This window comes from Pleurodeles waltl, chromosome 9, assembly GCF_031143425.1.
Source record: "Pleurodeles waltl isolate 20211129_DDA chromosome 9, aPleWal1.hap1.20221129, whole genome shotgun sequence".
NCBI lineage: Eukaryota > Metazoa > Chordata > Amphibia > Caudata > Salamandridae > Pleurodeles > Pleurodeles waltl.
The window spans coordinates 1127639981-1127662870 of NC_090448.1; the positions used below are offsets into that span (position 1 = coordinate 1127639981).

Below are 22890 nucleotides of genomic sequence, written 5' to 3' on the forward strand. Positions count from 1 at the left end.
AGTGGGATGGGGGGGCAGTATGAGGGTTAGTGGTTGGTTAGGGGCACAACACAATAGTAGGGTGGCATTCACAGTATGGGTCACCAGCACTAGTTTGTTGGGGTAATATTAATGGTTGTGTGTGCAGATTTTGTGCTGGTGTTTCTGGGTATGATACTCAGGGTACTGGCAGATGGGTGGGAGGGACAGTAAGAACTCTAACTCTAGGATTCAGTCACTGCCTGGTGTCATGATGTATGGGATTAGTACTGACAGACCAGTGTAGGTGCTGCAACGTGGGACCCTGCGTGTAGTCTTAGGTTAGAACTAGGGGAGAACAGCATGTGGTTCTCCACCATCCTTAAATTTGTAGATTCAGTTTCTTCCTCTGTGCTGTGATGGTGGGGGTTAATACTGGGGGAGGCAATCTGGAGTGAGAGGTGCAGTGAAGAACATAGGATGCTGGAGGTTTCAGTTCCATGCGTGTGGGTGCAGAAGTATCAATAGATCAGCGCTTAGTACTGAAATGCAGAAGGGTAAGTGTGCTCCAGTATCCAGTCTCTTTCCCATTGATGTGCTAATGAGTGGCGGTGTTGGAATGCACCGTTCTGAGATAGTCCAGTGGGGCGCATGGTCCATGGCCTTTACCTGTTTGCAGTGATAGAGAAACTAATAAAGTGGTCAGAAGGAAGCATAGAGTTCTTCTATAGTACTTGCGCTTACAGTTAGTGGACCCCTCACTGGTCTCCAGGAGGCACCCTTCCCTTTAGCAAATGGGGGATGAAGTGCCCCGGAGAGCCCAATGCCAACGTGTGAGCTTTACACACCTTTTTCTCCCCATTACCCGCAACAGATATAGAATTGGAGTTTTGTTTGTGTTCCTTTGCACGGGTAGATGTGCTAACACAGCTATGCAGGTAATAGCTCTTTTTGCTTAAATTGTGAAGCTGTTTTGAACTTCACAGTTAGTGCATTGTGAAGCAAGCACTGGCAAAGCCACAAGGTAGGCCTGGGTTTGGTACACTGGTGACCTTGTACTTAATATATATAACAAACATTTGCCACATAAATAGAAAAAAAAGAAAGGAAGAAAACATAGGCCCAACGTGATGGTTCTATATAAGTAATACATAAATTATAAAAAATAACCAACACGTAATTTTAATAGTGTATGGGTGTTTCCTAGCAACAGGTGCACCAAAACAGGTAAAGAAATCCTTATTTGTGATGTCGGAAAATAGGATTGTTATGTAGATAAAAAAAATATTCTCTTGGCCGAGTTACTGTGGCATGAAAACTATTTAATGTTTACTTTAAACACAAAAGGATGTCTAAAAAAGTAAACCAAGGATAAAGAATGGAAAAAAAAGCAATTGCAATGTTAGCATAGGCCCACCAGCCCTGGCACTTTTGAGGAGGCTACGCACTGTAATCAGAAAACAGCCTGTCACTGACAGAGCACAAAAGCCAAAGGCTGAAGTGGGCTGAAATACTGCATCATGATGTATGCTGCAGAGGGTGATTGCAAAATGTGAATGACCAATGAACAAACCCATGGATGAAAAGGATGAACCTCAACACTCCTCTATGCATGTATATGCAAATCACCTTTGACTGTTACATACAATCTGATGGCACTAACATGTATTTAGAGATTTTTTTCCTTCAAAGTACAAAAATCAACCTCTAGGAGAAACAGGTATGCAAAGGACCTTGAGAAGCCAAAATGAGAAAACCTCTAACATCGACTAGGTCAGTGACAATTCTAGAAACTTTTGGGCTTCATCATGCATGCTAACCAGTAGCACCATCTCTACTTGGAGAAGTTTGACTTTCAACGAGCGCCTGCATCTTGAGTATCCATCTAACCAGGCCGAAATCTACCCTGCATGATACCGTTTACCGTGATTTGCTTCATCCTCAGCGTCCTTCAGATGAACCTTAAACAAATGCCTGACAAGTGTTCTTGATGCACATTCCAGAACAAACTTGCCCCTTCCAATATTTACACCTGTTGTTGAAACACAAGATTATTTCCTCGGTTAGGGTGATGGTGCCTATTTTTTAAATAGTAGTAATTTTGAGCCAAGTTATTATTTCGGGGACACTTTTTGTTGTCCAGATATATTTTTCTCCAAACATTTATGCACCCTTTCCCTCATCATCTCTTGTAGCATTGCACTCAAAGCTATCAAACTAATAACAGAGGACACCTCAGTGAAGCACTGATTAGGTTCAGTTCATAAATAGCTCACCTTAGTTTAGGTATTTTCTTTACTTTTTATGAGGGTTGGGATGCCCACAAAATTCCAGAAAATCCGGGGACCATGGATAAGCAACTATGCCACAGAACATTAGCAGCATATTTGGACCCATAATGAATACACTTGACAAACACCGAGTACAAATGAAGGCCCGTGTTTGCTCTTCATAACCTATATTCTAATATGTCTTCAAAACTATATATGGCAAAGATGTGGGGAAGATCGATGACTATACCTGTTTGCAGCACTACTTTGTAATAGACCGATGTCATTTGCTGTTTATATTCACAGTTGAACAATTTTCAAACTATTTTTTTTCAATAGTTTGCCCTTGACTTTTTCGCGAGTTTGTACCAGTTAGTGAGATTCTCATACAAGTGATAAACTGATGGAAAGCAGACAATGACCACTTTGATGATAAGAGTGAAGTTTGCAAAGAGGTATAACATTACATGATTTGGTAAGCTGAAAGCATAGAAAAGTATTATGGCCCTCATTATGTCAATGGCAGTAATGACTGCCTACTGCTGCGGTAGGTGGGGTCATAATCTCGCGGGTAGGACGGTGACGGCTGCGTGGCTGGAGACTGAAATCTCCAGCCCGGCGGCTGTTACAGCCCTGGCGGACAGAGTGGTACATTGGCGGTTTCGCTTGAGCCAAACCGCCAAAGTCATATTTTGGGGAAGAGTACCGCAAGCCTGTTGGCAGTACTTTTCTCCAAAATAACGCCGCCCGCCAGAGTCGTAATGAGGGCTTATGTGTCGATCTGAAGAAAGTTAAGATTTACTGTTAGAAGATGAGAATAAGATACTTAGTGTAAATTCATTAATCGTGAAGTGTAGATCTGATTGTAGGTTTTGACTGCTGGCTGCATTGGAAGGTGTAGAGTTAGAGACATAGACGTTGACTATACTGGAAAGCTGTCAGCGTGTGTGTGTATGTGTGTGCCGTGGGGTTGGCTGCATGTGGGGGGTGCCAGGCCCTGCAGCCAACTCCTGATAAAGGCTGTGTGCATCAGCGGTTGGATTAACGTATGGTAATTAAATATTACTTTACATTTAAAAAAATAGAAATGCAGTAAAAAAAAAAAAAAAAAAAGGATACAGGGACGTTATAGTTAGGTCCACAACTTACACACACAAAACCAAAGAAATTTGATGGTTAGAATTATCTTAAGAAACTATAACTTGTGCCCTAAGATAACTATAACACGTGTCCTCGCCATGTACTGCTAATCACCTCACATACTACAACACTCATGACATCTTCTATGACATCATTGATAACATCTGTGCAACATTTGCCGTAAAATTATTGATGAGAAAACTGCATGGCAGGGGTGGGAGTTAATAGTTACCTTACGGCACACGTTATTATAGTTTCTTGAGATAACTAACTGTAACTACTGACCTTCTATTGTTTTGTGTGTGTAAATTAGGAACCTAAGTATAAAGTCCCTGTAACCTTTAGTTTTTTAGTGAATATACCCCCCCATCCCAAAACCATAGCTAAACAGAGACAATGTGAAATGAGTCAGTTAACAGAAGTTGGTCAAGTGCCACTTGAAGGATTACTGCATGCATGCTAGGGTGTGGTCAACAAGTCATACTGAAGTCTGTGATGTCATACATTGATTATATGTTCAATTAAGCAGCCTTTTAAAAGGTAGTAAATTAAGCAAACTCAAAAGCAAAGTTATTTCTGAAGAACACACTATTAAATAAGAATAAATATCAAATTATACGTATTACAAAAAGTCCTAGAAGACTGAAAATGAATGACACAAGCACTACTTCTGATTCTATGAAGTGATTCCATGATTTTTCAATATGAGAAATTTCACAACAGGTGAGTGGATAGAGGAAGCTTTAGGCTGTTTGGGAGACCAGAAGGGAGCTTAAAAATAAAAAAGGAATCCTGGTGTGGGGGAGAAGGGAGCCACAGAGTGCATGGGTTGGGGATGGGCATCTAATGAGCGAGCAGCACATGCACGGGAGAAGAAGTGGAAGCAACACAGCGCACAGGGCATGTGGAAGGAACACACAAGGGTGGCAGCTAAAAAACACAGGCATAGAGAGATGAAAGAGAAAGAAAAAAGTGATCTCCTAAATGATAGTTTTGGAAGGATACAAGTTTGTCAATCGAAACAATGGTAAAGTGTCTGTGCCCAGGAGAGGGACATTCACAGGAACAGAAAGGAAAGCCACTGAATAAGAAGCAAAGAAATAGGAGTGCCAATAAAGCTAACTACTGGAAACTTTGGGCGTGTTGTAAGCTCACTGTCAGTGTTTGGTTGCAAAAGCTCTTTCCAACTGAAAGGTTGCAAGCAGCGAGGCAGAAAAATCAACCAAGCTCTCTCTCTATACTAGCATCATTGGGGAGACCATGTCCTGCTCATGCTGCTTAAGCTCCACATTAGCACACGTTCTAACCACATAACAAATCCAGGAACTGAACACAAGAGCGACATAATGAAGTACTTCTTCAGACAGGACAACGCAATTCAATCGAAACATCATGGAGAGGCGGCTGAAGCCAATACGATGTAAATATCATCCACATTGCAGGAGAGAGAGAGAGAGGAACAACAATGGAATGAATGGCAGGAACGAAGAAGAACCTGTGCATATCCAGTAGGCAGAGTAACTCTCACGTGAAATAGGCATGTGGTACTGCCTGTGCTCATTGAATGCAGGTGTTCAGAAGACTCTTTCAATCAAACCTCTTGCACACTAATAACATACACTGCAAGGCCTGAAAATCAGATATATCAATGGCGGACAGTTGTCACTATAAACTATCTTTACTGATTGAGTATGAACTGTAAAGCGATATTGCCCCAGTTAAACATGCACACATTATACGAATATCATACTTGTAAGTAGTATTTCGCTCAGGTGTGGAAACGTTCCATCAATCGATAATTCCTTCCACTGATGCTATTACCAACACAATACAATTAGTTTTAGTACTCAGGTAGAGTCTTTGGAGGAAACATCTAAATGTTTGCAGCAAAAGGATTTCTGATATTCCTTTTTCCCGGTGCACAAACACAGGGCCAGTGCAAGATATACAGCGCCCCAAGTGAAGCGACATTTTGCCACTCCACTCTCTTGACCATAAGGACCTTTCTGAGGCTTCAGCCTGCATGGAAGGCTGCCTAGGATTACAATATCTTTCCAAGGACCCTTCATTAGACTCTCCTTTTGCGTAACGGAGTGCCACTGGAAAATGTCTCTGCAGTGTACCGACTGATGAGACAGCGGGAGGAAGAAGTGGCATATCCATGACCAATGGGTGATGGAGTCAAATGAATGAATGAAGACCGGGAACTCTGAACCCACCATGTAACTGCTGATATTGAATTACCCATATTTCTCATTTCTTCAATGTGGTCACATGCCACAAAGCCATGATTATAGTTCATACCCCTCACGTAGCAAAGGCAGATAAAGGCAGGCGGTGGATCATCCTCGCTCAAAGAGCTTCAATTTTTTCTTTCACAGTGCCACCTCTTATTGCATACATTTTTCGTGGTGGGTGATCAATCTGAGCTTCACCCATAACAGACGTGGTTTCAAGGTCAACAAGTATACAGGACATGTAAAATAAAAAATAAAAATTTAGGGCTTTCATCATTCTGATTTGAAAACTCCCATAGACGTCAAAAATGGCCAAATCTTAATGACAAGACCAGTGTCAAAGAGACTGATGCATTTTACGATACGTAGAATTATCCACACCAAAAAACACTATTTCAGATTGTCGGAGTTCAAATAAATAATGTAATTACAAACCTTTGTGTGTTTATACCTATGATTGAATGGAAGAAGGGGAGGGTAACTGAGGAAATGAGCGTGGAGACATTTTTTAGATCACTCAATTTGGCTCAAAATTACACTGGACACATTTTCATAATGAATGCACATACATCTGAAATATCCCTTGATTACAATAAACAACAAGGCTGCCCCAGGTAGAAGCACTGTAACTTGATGTAGATAATGTCATTCCCAGGTATATTCTTGCTAAGGTCAAAATGGCAATCACTGACTGCTGAAGTTCTTGGTGAACAACTAAATAACTCCACAGAATATTATTTACGAGTAATATTATGTGTTTTTGTGTTGAAAATTTAAAAGGACAGCCAGGCAATAAGTCAGACATTTTAACAAATGTTTATACATTTTACCTTTTTATAAAAAATAAATAAATTGATCCGAAATTAGGCGTCACCGCAGAGTTAAGAGAGTGCGTTTTCACAATAAACGTAAAGCAAAACAAATAGTATTTGTTAAAAAAATTATGAAAGGTATGCCACATAACAAAAGTCATCAGCCACTTTCTTCTCACAGTGGGAAAATAATGCAACTATCAGTTGAAAGTTTCACAAGGGCCCACACTGCGCGGATTTTCACCCAGGAAATTCACCCTCATGCCAGATAAAAGTCCTTTTTCTCGGTGCAGTAGTTGACCACTGTAAGTTCTGCATTGCACTTTATACATAAATACTATTTACCCACGAACTGCACGATAACACTATTTAAATTCAAACACACACACAAACATTTATAAATTGCCATAAAAAGGTACACAGGATTAAACAACACACAGAGCTAAAAAGATAGACAAAGAATCCACACTAGTGATCTAATGAAGATGGACAGACAGCACCTCTTGACACGGAATGAACCAGGGGCGCCATTTCATGAAACTTTAGGCTTGGTCAGGCACATTTTCGGCAAAGGTGCGTTTCTGCCTGTGAACACATTCTCTATAACTAATCCATCCACTTGGCTGGTTGAAGGCCTTATGGAGTCATTGCACAGTTAGTGAACTGCTCCAAAGCATAGGGGTCACCTCTAACTATACCACAAAATCCCGCTGCCTTGTGGTAAATGTTTAGAGCTCAGTTCTGCATATTATTATATTTTATGGACACTATTTCAAATCATGGTGCTACTTATTTTGCAGTCTAATCTTCAATTTGTTGCTTAAAACACATGCACACAAGTTTGTGTGTGGGCGCACGCATCACACCACCAAATGACACTCCCTTCGTCCTTTGGTGGTGCACTCGCCACTGCATGTTCTTGTGCCTTGTTGCAGAAGGGAGCAAACAAACCAGCGGTCACCAAATGACTGTTTCAGCAGGGCGCTGAAACGGCACAGACCCTAACTGTTCTGACTGCTCTCCCCGCCCCCTACCTTACAAAATGGCGCTCCTGGGTGGCACAAAACACACTACCACAGAAGTATGCGTAAAAGTGAACAAAGTGTCGTAGAAGAAACCTCTAAGTCTAGTATACAGAAACTCAAGGATACCACCTGAGAAAAGGCTGGGGCAGCAATCCAGATATCCTGGAAAAAAAATATGTTAGTACTTAATTTTTTTTTCTAATCAAGTAAATATTTTCCTTCTGGTATATTTTAGACGACTGCTTTTTTTGTTAACACAGTTAAAACACTTAGGAAGTAAACATATATTTCTATATACACACAGTTAAAAAACAAGCTATTTGCAAGACTGAAGCATCCTTATACTGTGGAGGTAATTGTGTAAATGCAATATATACGACTGACATCAATAATTTAAAGTCTCTTCTGGAAAACTAAAAATATTTTCGCTTAGTTTTTTCACTCCATCTAACCCGAAACACAGATCAGTAGTGGAAATAATATTCACATTCCTTTTTTTTTAAATGCTTGCTAATCTAGGATTACGGTAATGGCCATCAGATAAATATGCAGAATTTACTAGCATTCATTTGGTTAGGTAGGGTTGTGTATATGAATATCATAACAATGGAGAAACATGGATGTAAAGACAAATGAAGGTTAGACACGAAATATGATTTATGGAATATGTATATATAAAATGAGTTGATTCAAAATTGAAAATTCTGCAAATTGAATGCATTTCGGTGTAGATTATATTTGGTAATTGACCCCTGCCCCGGCTATAACTCTTAATGTAGTTAATATACACTATGTACAAGTTGGCACAAGACACGCCTTAACCTAAATAATGAACATGTCGTACATTGAGAAATCTGGGAACTGAAAAGGTCGACAAAGATAAGATTGGTATTATATGTGTGTACTCTATGTATTAGCAGCAATAAACCGTGTACCTACATATAATGCAACTATACATGGCGGTAAAAACAGGGAGCAAATAAGGGTCGCTTACAAATTGGTTATTAGCAAGTGAATGTCTGTCTTCTCGTCTTTTACTTCTTGCATTTCTCTGATTAAAGTCTGGCAGTGTCCTGGCATTACTTGGGATCTTAATAACTCCACTTGGTAGGGTCGAGTGTTGGAGGCAACATTATTCAATAGTAATCAGAAACCCAGTAGGCGATTCTGGCGTACAGATTAAGCCAAAGTAGTTGGATGTGTGCAATAGTAATCTGCAGTACTTTCTCAGTCCGTTGATGAACAATGCTGTAGTGTGGAGAATGTGGTGTGTGATGGGTGTCTAGGATACTAGCACGTAGGACTCTGTTACTGATAAGTTTGACACGACTAGGAAGTGGACAGCAGTTCTGAAGCTGTGCAGTATTTGGTAGACTTTGATTTTGTAGATAGGGGAGTTCTGGTGTTAAGTCTATTTGCCTTCTTAGCAAAATGGATCTTGATGCAGAGCCTTCTGGCAAAGCGGAATACAACAGACTTGGCACTGTTGGCATACGATTCCATGAATGTTCAATATAGTCATTCATGCTGGGATTGAAGCCTATTTGTTGTGGTTGGTGATCAAGATAAACTGTTTCAATGGGGACCAGCTTCACATAAGCCTTTGACCTCTGGTGAAGAGGCAGTTTTTCAGGTGGTGGAGGCCCCTACCAGATAAGATCTTCAATACAGGTGACTGACATCTGTGCACTGGTAAATGTCTTCCATCCATGACGTTCCATTGCAGCGATCCAAGGAGTGTGATGGCAGCTGTTCATCCTACTTAGGTCTACTATTAGAAGAATAGTGCTCAAAGTAGTTATTTGAGCTTCTCTTCAGTGAGGATTTCTGCTACCTGTGTGGAAAGTCCATCATTACTCTCGAAGTGGAGAGAATGACTGACAGTTACTGAGCAAATCAAGGCTTGTGTAGGTGTCTGCTCTGTGCAAAATAGATGGCAGCCTTAGAGGAATAGGGTGAACTATAAATTGTAGTATTTTGATCAGCTCCTCAACAAGGCAACACATCAAGACATCAACAGTAAGATTTTACATTGATTTGGACTCCTGAGGCATAACGTGTTTTTGCTTTCACTAAACTCTCTTTATTAGAAAAATACTGCTTCTGCGGCCTCAGTAGTAGATGGCCCCTACAAGACTGCTAAAACAGACACTGCCTGCTGGATTATTTGATGAGTGATACGCTCTTTTTCAACATTCAAAGCCAAGCTTTTCCAAAAATGATTAAATTGTACTTTGAGATGGCTTCAGTCATCACAAAGCAAATCCTTATTAAGAAATGTGAGCAGGGCAGCAATCGGCGACTAAGTTACCGGTTCAAGAACTGATGATTTCAACTGATCTTCGAATTGGAAACTTTATGAATACAAATGTTCTTCAACTCATTTTCCTTTCAGCTGTACCTTTACTTAGTAATGTGTCCGAACCACTGCTGCATCAAGTGGAACTGAACGAATAGATGTCCACAGTCTTCTGTTTCAACAAACAGCTGTACTGCAGAGGTGGAATCTGCCACAAGGATATTATAACGTAAAAAGATGATGTGCACCCATTACTTTTTCTTTTGTTGAATATTGGCTATTCTGATTTAAAAATGATCAACCATTTGCCACTGAAATTCTAATCTGACAAACCAAAACAAATTATATTGTTGTGTTGAGTATCTGCAGACAGCCCATCATGGTTGTTATGTTTTTTTCATTGAGATAGACCTGGCAAGAGATTAAAAAAAAAAAAAAAATCTAATTTTTGTGTCGCAAAACAAATTAATCGGTTTTCGCCAGTGGGTACGTAACATACACGGTGGTGGGCAGATATATAAAACATGATTTTCTTTATCTCACCGTGTAAATCAGAGTGGAAGAAGTGTGAAAACGATTTGAGGCATTCCAGTTTAATAGGTATTTGGGCAACACTAATTTGTGACACTATGAAACTACACTCCTTTATCACAAATGACATAGTAATTTCTGTGTAATTTAGAACATTCTGTGTTTTTTATTATTTAATCCATTGTCTGATACCGGACTATCCAAAATAAAAATGTTTTAAAAAAAAAATCATAGCACCCGACAATGAACACTTATGCAAATATTTTAATCATTATGGATTCTAGAAGCAGACTTTAATTCTCACTGAAAAGTAGTAATGTGTCAGTGCTAGTTCTCAGTCTGACCTCCTTAACTCTTTGCCTTCTCCTTTGTTTCAGAATACCAAGGAACTTTGATACAAACACAATAAAATATTGTAGAAGACCTACTACCAATAAATAAAATGCAATGTCCCCTCCAAGTTTTCTGAAAAACAGAGAACATGATATTTGTGATCTAAATGGTTCTCTTGGGACAGAGCCAGAAAAGCGTAAAAGGGAAGAGTCTGTTTTTTTTATTTTTTATATCTCTGTATTACCATTTTTAGACAAAGAGAAACAATATAGTAATTACGGCTTGGGCGCAGCAAGGTCTTCAAAAATCAATGTAGTCAAGAAAGGGCCGCTCCCATTCTAATCACAATATCACTAGCAAAGTCAACTTCAAGGGGCTTGCGGGCTGCATCCCTTGCCCAGGCAGGAACGTCCTATATAGATAAAGTTTCTCTCAAAGTCTTGAACAACTGAACAAACATAATAATAAATAACAGTTCCACGCTATCGATGTGATGGCCAAAGACGAAATAAGGCTGATGTTCGATCCTTGCTGCAAAAATGTTAGTAAAGTGCCACGTTGCTATGAGTAGGGTATGAGAGGCTATTTGTGTCTTCAAGTGTCTGATCCAGCATTAGGGGCTGCCTCAAAGAGTTGAAGTGCCTTGAAGTGTGGATGTGTAAAACATAAGTATTCCAATTTAGAGAAGTATTAAATGAGTAGCCACTATGTCCTGGTAAAATCTTCTTCGGTGTGTGTGGGTTTATGGGTAAGATGTTCCCTTGGTGACAACCAGCCACAGCCGTATGAACCATTAGAAAAAGGAGGGGGGGGGGCTTCCAATAGAGTGCAATTAGTTGCTTGCCTGCGATCAACATGTGGGAGATTAGCTGCCACTCCCTATTTGTCAAAGCAAGGATTGGGGCCTGACCCCAAGAAGTGTTATGTCAGGGGCATTTGGGAGGCAGTATCCTATGGTCCCTTTAATATGGCTAAGTACTTCCTTCCAGAAAGTGGTAATGCCAGGGCACATCCAGGAGATGTGTGGGAAGTCACCCTGAGTTGCAGTCCATCGCCAGCACAGGGGGAATGTTGGGGGGAATATTGCATGAAGGCAAGTGGGGGTAAGATACCAGCGTGTCATGACGTTATACGCCGTTTCTCTTTGGGGTATGTTTTTAGGTTTTTTAGGATATCTGCCCAGAGTTGTTCCCACTGCACTCTGGTGAGGTCTGTGCCCAGATCTCAATGCCATTTGGCATGGTAGGGTTGAGTGAGGTCAGGGCTTGAGTTGTAAGACTTGATATGTACCAGAGCTAAGTTCCAGGGAACCGGAGTATGACCTAACGATTCGAAGGCAGTTAGCTTACGTTTTGCCCCATTTGTTATCGGGAAGAAGGGCCCAATGGCGGAGCTGGTAGTACTGAAGCCTCGTTGTTTCTGGTAATTTATATTCCTGTCTGCATTGGGCGAATGTTTTAATAGAGCCCCCATTGAACAGGTCCTGGAGGGTGCGACAGACCGCTTCTTGCCTGTGTCCGTAAGAATTGAGTTGTAGGGCTGGGGGGAATTCGGAATTCTGGGTTGCACACCAGGGATGTGTTTGGGGATGGGAACGTGGTGAGGCCTCGTTTTTGTGGAAGGAAGTCCCAGATCTCAGGTACAGTTCTTGTCCGGGTGGCCATATATGCGCTGCAAAGCCTTGCGTTTTTGGGAAGCCATGCTAGGTCACACAGTGGTTGCCACGCCACCGCCCCGTCCATGTGGAACCAATGTCTGTCACTCCCACCCATTCCAAAATGAAAGGAAGGTGGGCTGCCCAAAAGTATTCAAAAAGGTTGGGGCACCCAAGTCCATTCCTGTTGCTGGGTAGCATCAGAATACAGTTAGAAAAGTAGAGTCTTTTCCCACCCCATATGAAGGAATGTATGTTGCTTTGAAGACGCACTATCTGTTCCCGTGGGATACGAGAGGGAAGACTCTGAAACAGATAATAGTATTTTAGGGAGTAGGGTCATTTTACCCAGATGACCTGAAGTAGCTTCCACCTCCGGAGCTCATTTGGCACAGCCTTTCTTCAGACTATCCAGTTGGCGGCAGACCTACAAAGTAGTGGTAAGTCAGAGGCCCAGATATTATATGTGGTCTTGAGCCCATTGGAATGCAGTAAGGGCTTGTATGAAGGGTACAGTGTGTAGTGGGATAGTCAGATTGAGGGCTTGAGATTTGGCCAGGTTGATTTTGAAGCCTTAGAACTCTTCAAAGACTTGTATAATAGGGCCTAATGCCGGTAGTGATCTATGAGGGAGCATAATGGTTAGTAAAAGATCGTCTGCAAACAAGGCTATTTTGTGCGAGTGCCCGACAAATTGAATTCCCACTATGTCTTCTGACAAATGATTGCCACCAATGGTACCACTGCTAAGGCGAAGAGGAGGGAGGACAGGGGACAACCATGTCTAGTACCTCTCCGGATATGTATGGGATGTGAATGGCCTCGGTTAACACGGATCTGTGCTGTGGGAAATGTGTAAGAAGCCACAATTCTATTGATAGATGTAGGGCCAAGGCCAGCTTACTCTATCAAAGGCCTTCTTGGCATCAAGTGAGAGAAGACACCACGGGAGAGCGTGACGATGGACCTTTTCTACTAGGTGCCCTCTATGCGTCTGATGTTATCTGCCCCTTGCCAGTGAGGAATGAAGCCAACCTGGTCAGGATCGATAAGGTCTGGGAGTCATGAAATCAGTCTGATGGCCAACATTTTTATGTATAGCTTGATGTCTGTATTCAACAGTGCCATTGGGCAATATGAGGCACAGAGAGTCTGGTCTTTTCCCAGTTTCAGGATCAACGTTATCTCTGCTTCGGACATGGTGGGCGTGAGACCCGATGTCAGAGTAAAGGAGTTTTATAGGGCCAGCATATGCTCCTGTAGTTGTGGTAAAAAGATGCGAAAGAAGGCCATCAGTAGACCATCCTGGCCAGGTGATTTGCCTAGGGGGAGACCATTCAGGGCTTCCCGGAGCTCTTCAGAGTTGATAGGGGCTTCTAGTAGTTCTGCAGTAGCCGAGTCTAATGGATCCCACTGGCAGTGTTGTTAATATTGTGCTATAACCTCTGGAGAGGCCTCCTCGCTTGTGTAAAGGGTTTGAAAGTAGTCACAAAAGGCTTAACGTATCTCTAGGTCTGTCATAGCCTACTGGCCCAGTTCTATCCGTAGTCCTGCTATATATAAGCCAAGGCCCGTTTAGTTTACACGCTAAAATAGCACTCACCTTGTTGCCCCCTTCATAGTACCGCTGTTTAAGTGCCAATAACTGGCGTTATGCTTTGTTGGTGTGAATAGAGCGAAGCTGGCCTCTCAGCAGGGCCAGTTGTCTTTTAATGCGTCTGGAGGGTTGGGCCTGTTCTTGGTGTTCCAACCACTTAATGTCGGTCGCTATGTCCTTTTCTACTATGGCAGCTTCCCTTCCTCTGGCTACTGTGAGAGAGGTGACCTCACCTCGAATAGTGGCTTTAAATCCATCCCATATGGTGTGTGGGGAGACATCTGGGGTTATATTTTCCGTGAAGTAGTTGGTTATAGCAGTACGGGGTATCTCAATGTCTAATGGGCTCCACAGGATATATTTGGGGAGACTTCAACGGGGGTGTGAGTGGCAAGTCGCCATCTGTCTACCTCCGGGTGAGTTCCAGATGGGCGTGATCTGAAATAGAGATGTCAGAGATTGTGCATGATGTCACCAGTAGATAATAGAGAGTGCATGATAAAGAAATAGTCGATACTTGAGTACGACTGGTGTACATGCGAGAAAAAGCAATATTGCTGTGCCTCAGGGTTTCGGTCTCTCCAGGCATTTACAAGGCCTAAGTCCTCAATCCCCTGTTTTAGGGCAGCGACATGGCTCCTGTTCCCAGATATGCAGGAACGCTATGATCTAGTAAGGGGTCCCAGGCTAGGTTGAAATCTGCTCCCAGTACAATGTCCCCCTTCTCCCATGAGAGAGGCGTCTTGAGCAGAGTGCGGAGAAAGGTGGGCTCGATCGGGAGCATATTTGCTGGCAAGTGTGAGGAAGCATTGGCCACGCTTTAGAGTAAGTATGAGATAGCGTCCTTCCTAATCTCTTACTACTAGAGGGTTTTGTGGCAAAGGATGTTTTATAGAAGATTGCTACCCCTGCTGTTTTAGTAGCATTAAACACCCAGTACCCTAAAGGGTATTTGGGGTAATACAAACGTAGAGTACCCTGTTGTAGGAGGTGTTTCTTGTAAGAATACAACATTGCGATCATGGTGCAAAATGTATCTCCAAATTTGTCGCTGTTTATTTGGAGAGCTGAGCCCCTTCACGTTAAGTGTGAAGAAGTTAGTTTCCGTAAGACTTGTCAGTGTGTGGTAGTGAAGTTAGCATGCACTAAGCATAGTAGTGAAACAGTTCAGCATAAGCTGGGGAAGAGGGGTGGTTGGTAGTTGTCAGTAAGCCTTTAGGTTCAACCAGCTCGTTCTGTGAAATAAGTGAGGGCCGGCCCCATGAGCATTAGTGACATTCAGAGTGTTTTTTGTTTAGTGAACCATCACAACTCGTTATAGGACCAATTTAGTGATGTGTGCATAACAAGGCGAAATCAAACCATGGGCCAACCGAGCCAAAACTACACGTCCAGATGTGTGGTCGGTGACGCAGATAGTCAGCGACCATCCTGGGGATGTCACTCCCTAAGGATCTGAAGTGTGGGAGCGGGTCAGACCGAAAGTACAGTTTTAGTCAGTCTGTGCAGAGGCTCCTGTGCCCCCAAGGCATGTCATGACTGCAGTGTGTCTGACCCCCAGGTCGCTCACTGCCCCCACCCCTTGCATGAAAGAGTCGATGGTGGGGCAGGAGACCCTTTTCACATGGAGGTGCCCCTGTCAATTGTTCCATACCTTGGTGTGCGTGTATGAGCACGTGGTCCTTGACTGCCGATATGTTCTGATGTTTCCAGAGATAGAGCAGGGCATGTCACACCAAAGAATCAGACGGGTATTGGAGCAGGATCAACCAGGGGTTGTATTGTTAAGTGGAGGTTGTAGAATCCGAGGAATGTGCTGGGGATGACCCCAAGTTTTTTAAGTGCTGAATAATGTTCTGCTTAGCTTGCTGTACCTGGTGGTCTCAGGCCTTTTTTGATATTGAGTGGGCGGTCGCTACAGTCCAGGCGGGTCGGTGAGTTTCTCTACCAGGTGAGCCGGAGTCCGGTGGAACTGATTCTGAGTCTGCTGGTTGTTGGCCTACCAGGCTTTGAGCCTCGCTCAGGGACCTCAAGGACCGTTTCTTGCCCTCCCAGTCAAAGATAAGGACGAACGGATGACCCCAGCGACATGGGATGTGGAGTACTGAGAGCCTGGTCGGCACCGGTCGGAAATCTCTGTGTCTTCTTAGGGTGGAGGGAGCAAGATCTTGGAATAGCTGGATGGCGTGGCCTTTATAGAGTAAATCAGCTTGTTTCCTTGAGGCTTGGAGAATGTCTTCTTTCTCCACAAAGAAGCGCACTCGCGTGAGAATGTCCGGCGGTTAGTCAGGGCCGTTTGGGATTACCAAATTCCCTGTGCGCTCTATCCAGCATGGGTGGGGAGGAGTCTGGATCCCAGCAAATGGCATGCAGATCAGCCACAAAGGAAAGGATTTCTGAGCCCTCCTTGCTTTTGGGGAAACCCAGATTCTAATATTGTTTCCCACGGCCTCGATTTTCCAAATCTTCATACTTATGTTGAAGGTCCAGGTATCCCTCTTCTAGGGTCGCCACACGTTGCATTAGCATTTCAATCTCCTCTGTTCTCACGTCCACCGTCTGTTGCGTATCATTTATCCTCTCACCCAAAACATCGACCTCCTGCCTGATCTCCTGCAAGCAGGATTTAAATTTGGCCTTGAGAGAGCCCATCTCCTTCAGAAGTGTGTTCAGAAACTTTCCATATTGGCTTGTGGGAATGGGAGCTTCGGGGCAGGAGTCTGTGATGTATCTTCTGGGGTTGGTGAGGTTTCCATGTTCTGTTGAGGTAATTTACTCCACAACGTTGTTAGCAAGGGGTCTTTAGTTGTGGTCTCCAGTCTGGCGTTGGACAATCTGTCATGGTGCATGGCCTGGATGGTTCCCGCTCCATGGTTATGGAATGTGTTGCAGTCCTCTTGAACTGCGAGGGCACCTCCTAGGTACAAAGGTCCCTCCAATTAAGCTGTTGATGTGCGGTCTGGAAGGTGGATTTCAGGCGTATTGGGGCCCATCCAGCATACCACCCAGTGCACCCTCATTTAGCGAGAGAACAATTAGGGTGCTAGGCTTCGCTTGCCATGGTTCTAGAGAGGAGCTTTGAACACCCTGGCTGATTTGAGTGACGGATAGTGTGTTAAATCAGGGTAGGGACCGCAGGTCCAAGTACTCAGCCACACTGTGCACCCCCAACTAGGGTCCATGGCATGCAGTCAAGCGGTGGGTGGTTGTTATCCCTACACAGAGCCCCCTCATGGGGATGCTGTGGTTAGTGCCAGGGCGGGTACTGCACATGTACACCAATCCTCTGTGTCTCCTCGCTGAGGGCCAGCACGCAGCTCGATCGCTGGGGGGAGCGGCAGTAGGTGTAGAGAACAGGCATGGGTGACACGGAGGGCGGACGAGGGCCGGCAGCGCAGCAATCCCACCGGAAATGTGCCTCCCGAGATGGTACAGCCACGCAGCATGCTACGCTGCTATTGGGTTGTTACTGTGTGGCATTCACTGCAGTGTCATAGTCTCCTCCCCGGGAAGCAAGCCCGGGCCCCGCCAGAGCTCCAGTATATGCATTGTGCTGTCCAGTGGAAAGTGTGATAGTGGATAGGCAGTCCGCTGGTCCTGTTGTGGCTGGGGCGGGAGCCGTGGCGTCCCAATGTAAGGTCCTCAGCTGCGAGGCGCGTGTCGTGAGGTCCCCAGGTGATCTGGGGGTCCTCAGAGGGGGCCCCCCTGGAGTCCCAGGGCTAGGGCTGCCGCTGCACGCACATTCATCCCTCCGGCGCACCTCTCCTCCTGAACGGCGGTGCCCTCTTAGCAGTAAGCCCCCTGGAGTTCACCACTGTCTTGTCCATCACCATAGATAAAGCGCCTCCAGGAGGGTCCAGGGTCCACAGGGTGTCTATGCCCCAGGGCAGGGAGGGGCCTGCCTCCCACCGCAGCCTGCCGACTGCAGTCCACCCAGAGCACGGGCTCTGCACCTCAGCTCATCACCGCAACCCGCCACTCGCCCAGCCCCTGCGATCTTCTCCGTCCATTTTCCCGCCAACCAGGGATTCGGCAGGGGCTCCGCGGCTCCCCAGAGGAGGGCTTCTCTCTGGCACGGTGGTCAAAATGGCAGGCGCCAAACCTGCAGCTTCCTCCAGGCCGCATCAGACTGCTGGTAATACACTCCAGCTTAGTAGGGATTCAAGGTGTTGCTCAAATTTGGTGGGCCCCCAGTTTCTTGGGAGTCTCTTAGGGGGATCTTCAAGCCCCCAGGGCCGATATATACAGTTTATCTGGGCCTCCGGGGCTAGAGTTCCACAAACGTACGACCTATGCCATGTTCGGCCGGCCATGCCCCCACTAGAAGACTCTCTTTTAAGGATGGGCTCTACCGCTGGTGCTTCCACACTCGCGACAATATTCGTAGGTGGTGCGATGGGAGGAGTGAATCAGTCACAGCTGTGATGAAACTTCTGAATAGAATTGCGAGCAGGGGGCATTATATCGTATCAGCAGGACCACGATCTCACACCAACCAGCACAGGGTGACAAAGGCACTCGGAATTCAAGCAGATTAGGTTTCTCATGCATATTATCGCTAAGAAATGCTCATTTTGTCCAAAGAATTATTGAGTAGTACTGGCCTGATTAGATGAATAATGATGTTGCTGTATTATCGGCATCACTGTTTTCACGTTTCAACAACAGTGGCATGAGCTGTGATATTGTTTTATGCATTAACAGATACAGAAAGAATGTATATGCTCCTTCTTGGAATCCCCGTCACTCCTATTCCTCTCATAGGTCACCAATGGGTGAGAGTGACAGTACAAAGGGAGAGACAGAGAGTCCACCCACTCCAGCTTCAGAAGAGCCTACGTTTGTAGGCAGGTTTAGATATGAAGTCTCCACTGTATCAGCTGGTATCCATGCCTTTGGAAAGTATATGCTGTGATCTCTGTATTTTTTCTGTGATCTTTGGGCTCGATGGTGAGTGCATGATGACGAGCCTCACTATTAAATGGATCCCACCTTCAAAGACATTTCAGTTCTGAGTCCAACAGGAAATACCTTAAAGTCAAGATGGGTCTGTTAGGTTTCTGAACTGAGTCTTTTCTGATTCCCTGAGGGAAGAGAGAGTAAGGAGACCTAAATGTAAAAAAGAAATCAAGAGAATGTTGAATCTACAAAAAGGATGTCTGGGAGTTTGTACTAGAGAGTGGAATGTGATCCTATTTTGGGTTTTAAAGAGCAATCTCTTCTCATCATCCATAACATCCCTGATGAGTGATTAGCACCATGTTGTAGAAAGAATAGGCTTGGATGGGCTGAAAACAAATTTCAAGCTAAAATGTCTATGTCAGACATGCTACAAAGGTCAACGAGCAGGCTGCTGAAGCTAAGTAACGGAAGCATCATCTAGCACCCTATGTAACATGACCAGACTCATGAAACTACAACACGGCCAAGACATACTGGTAAGGAAGCATAGGAATTGCATCTTACGAACTCAGTGAGTAGAGCTAGCCCATCTATTGTTTGATTTATTACTTGACTTGCTTGAATATTTAACAGTTGTACTTTTTCTTTAGTTTTATGTTATATTTTGTTTATTGTCCACTGCACTGCTTCACTTTGCAGATTAGAGTGCACTTCGGAAATGTTACAAATAAAATAAATGAATGAAGGGAGGTTCAGTCACACCAGCATAACAGATCTCTGTTGCTGGACCATTAGAAATCCAACAGATGTTATTTGTCTTTGCACTACAAGAAAACAATGTTCCAGTTGAGTTCAAAATACTTAAAGAACAAAATCAGATACAAAGCCCGTGTGCAACCTGAGCATTCATTCATCGAAAACCTTATTTGTTTCCACTAAAGGGCAGATGGTTTGCAATCCAATAACACTCTCTACCAAACATAGGTGTATACATGTGGCGCTAAGACAAACCAGTGCAGTTCCATCATGCATCTCATCCCAAATCCAACTCTGCCCAAACTCTCCATGCATGCATTCCTTCAAGCCGGGTAGTGCCACTGCGCCCTGCACCCTGTCTTGCTCTACCGCTAAATTCACCATCTCAAGAAATTACCTCTATATGATTGTGTAAGTTACTAAATAATAAATACCTGCACTAAGTTGTGCCACATAAGCTACCACTGAACTTACTATAATGTGCCTCCAAAATATATCATTTGGACAGCCTTCTGAAAAGGGCTGCAAAGCTTCCTTTCCTCTAGCCACCCTCTCACCCTGAAATGGTAATGTTTCAACACTGAACTTATATAATATGCCTCCAAAAGGTATAATTTGGACAGTCTTCTGGTAAGGACGTGAAGCTCAATTTCCTCTCCCCATCCTCTCAACCTAACATGGTAATGTTGGGGACTTACGTTTCCGGTGGCTCGATCACTTTTACTAAGAATTAACGTTGTGTCCCCAGTTTGGACCTAAGTGAGCCATCCCTTATGAAATAAGCAGTGTCTTTCCATCAAAGGCAGAAACAGGGTACTCCTATAAACACGATCGCCATAAGCCTGAACTCCGTACTACTCTTGATAACACCGTTGGAAGTTATACAGCCACATAATATTTGGACCGCCTACAGACTGAAGGGTTCGCTGGTGATGGGAGGTTAGAGTCAAGGATAGGGATTGCATTTGTCAGATGAATGTGTTGAGCCTTGAAGTCGGATTGCAGGGGCATCAGTATTCAGTTTCTAGTGGAATCATCTTTTGAAAAAGAGATTCCCTTTAAAAACAGGATTATTGTGCCGTGCCTAGAAACCATAGGTCTGTGGACAGGCATCCTCTCCAGGCCAGAAAGGATGTATATCAAAGAAGACAGTTGTGATAAAACAAGGACTGTCAATCTGAGAGGACATAAGTACAAATTTCTCCTCAATCAATTTTAACATCTAGATCTGTGCTGCAGTCTTTAAAAGGTCTCAAGTGCTTTTGTGTCAGACCGGGTCAGGATTACTGCACAATTTGGAGTTCCCACATCAAATAACTCTAAAGCACGCATTTTCCATAAAATGATTATTTATGGAGGCTGATCCACTTGTGATTCTCAAAACATTTGAAAATCAATATCGGCCCTTGCAAACAACAGGCTACATCAGAAAAAAGAGCTGGGTGCAGAATGTGCAATAAGAATATAGTGCTTTGTATTGCAGATTTGGTTACTGCACACCGCTCTGAGTTAGAGGCGCCAGTCTCATCACACTCATTGGTATTTGTTTTATCAACCCCATAAAGATAAATCGGCCGACTTGTTCCTGCCAAGATTAAAGCCAGCGACCTTCAGAATACACATTTCTCTGCCATATGTGCATTCAGTCAATGAGCACTAGTACCACCTTACTGTCAAATGACAACCTGCATTTTCAGTAGGAGGAAATATTTCAGGAATTTGGATCCAAACCATTATGCCTAACAGAGAGCACAATGATGAAGTAAGGTACATTTAAAAGGCACTGGTTTCATAATTTTGGAAAAAAGAAAGAAAAGTGTTCATGCTATTGGAGTCACAGCCCACAAATGTCCATTTCAGTCCTATGGGCATCATCGTTCACACAAATAGATTTCATCTATCCACGAGTTATCTTTCTAAACCCTTGTAGGTTTAAGATTGGAGACTAGGAAAAGAAGAAAGGCAAAAAAGGAGTTAGTCTGAAAGTGATACCTTGATCAAGTTCATCAACCTGTTTTAGTTCTCTTGTTATCAAGGCCATCTCTTTCAATTAATCATGCTAAAGAACTCATCAGTGAAGGTTTTACAATCTCAATGGTTCTGTGACCTCACAGTCAATTGAGAGCTGGAACATCTGTAGCCGGCCTAGAACAATTAAAGAGACCAGGTGTAACAGTATGTTACCAATATTTCCATAACACCGATCCTACTCAAGGATTGTCCAATTCACACATTATAAGTGAGATGAGGAAGTCAGTAGATGAGACAAAAATAATCACCATCTTAAATATCAGAGTCAAGGAAAAGCTGGAGGCTATGCTCTATAAAAGGAACTTCTAGTATTGCACTAGAAAATATGTAAGTTAAGTTGTAGACTGAGTTGTCTAGGTCAGAGTCAGTTGTGGGCGGTGCTTCCAGGATGGAAACAGACATGGCTGAAGGTGACATCACCCTGACGTCCTTCCTGCTGCTATCGTGCAACACTGTTTTCTTTGACATCTGAGTTGATCCCTCATGGTCTTTTAGGCTTCCCAGATGATTCCAGCCTGAGGTCAAGAGTGGTGCTGCAGGCAATAAAAACTAAATGCAGTATTGACACTAAAATGTAAAGTATACTTGCAGACAAGTTCAGGCTCTTGAATTCACAGGTCTGAGTCTAGAATAATTTCCTGGGACATAATATTGGTATCCGCCTTACATAACTCCTATTTTGTGCCTTTGAGATAACATTAGCTCTTAGAGATAACATTCTAATTTGTCTTGCAAGGAGTGGCGCACAAGTACAGAAATCTCTTTATATGGCAAAGGCTATGAATAATAGCTGATCCTTTAAGAAAGCAATGAGAACTATTTGAATGGAAGCATGCATACAGATAAAGAAGGGTTGCACAGCAGATCCAGGTGTTTCAATCTCAAATCACAAAATCAGTCCGATGTGCATGTATCCTATTGACTACACTGTTCATCTAGAGGAATAGTCAAACTTGTCTCAAACAGCTGACGGGAAAGCAGCACAGTAACCTACAGAAGCCACTATCTATTTCGAAATCTGTCCCAACCTACATACATTGGCCATTTGCAGCAGAATAAAACAAAATGGCAAAAACTGGTAAAAAAAAAAGTACTGAAACTTTAGAAAAATATATCACGTTTTCAAGAGCATATGCCCATCACGTACTACAGAGGATTTGTTGGTTTGATGTAGGCGAACATCGTAAATGCCTGAAACCATGTCTTTCACCTTATGGTACCCTAAAAAAACATGTTCAATGGCACTAAGTATTTTCCATTTTAAAGTGATTTTTTGTCATTCGAAGTGCAATGCTAAAAATGTAAATACACTGGAATTCATGTGCAAGGAACAGGTTTTGTGGCG

General features: G+C 43.4%; 1 protein-coding gene across 14 annotated transcripts in view; it reads right to left on the reverse strand.

Annotated features, from left to right (window-relative positions):
* Positions 1-22890, reverse strand: part of GPHN (gephyrin) — a 1323901-nt gene that overhangs the window by 187011 nt on the left and 1114000 nt on the right. For 10 of the 14 annotated variants that reach the window (XM_069208894.1, XM_069208892.1, XM_069208890.1 and 7 more), the window contains one exon: positions 7572-7604. The exons of the other annotated variants lie outside the window; for them this stretch is intronic. In XM_069208894.1, coding sequence (XP_069064995.1) covers positions 7572-7604 — 33 coding nt within the window. The remainder of the gene's footprint in view (positions 1-7571; positions 7605-22890) is intronic. 14 annotated transcript variants of the gene reach the window in all.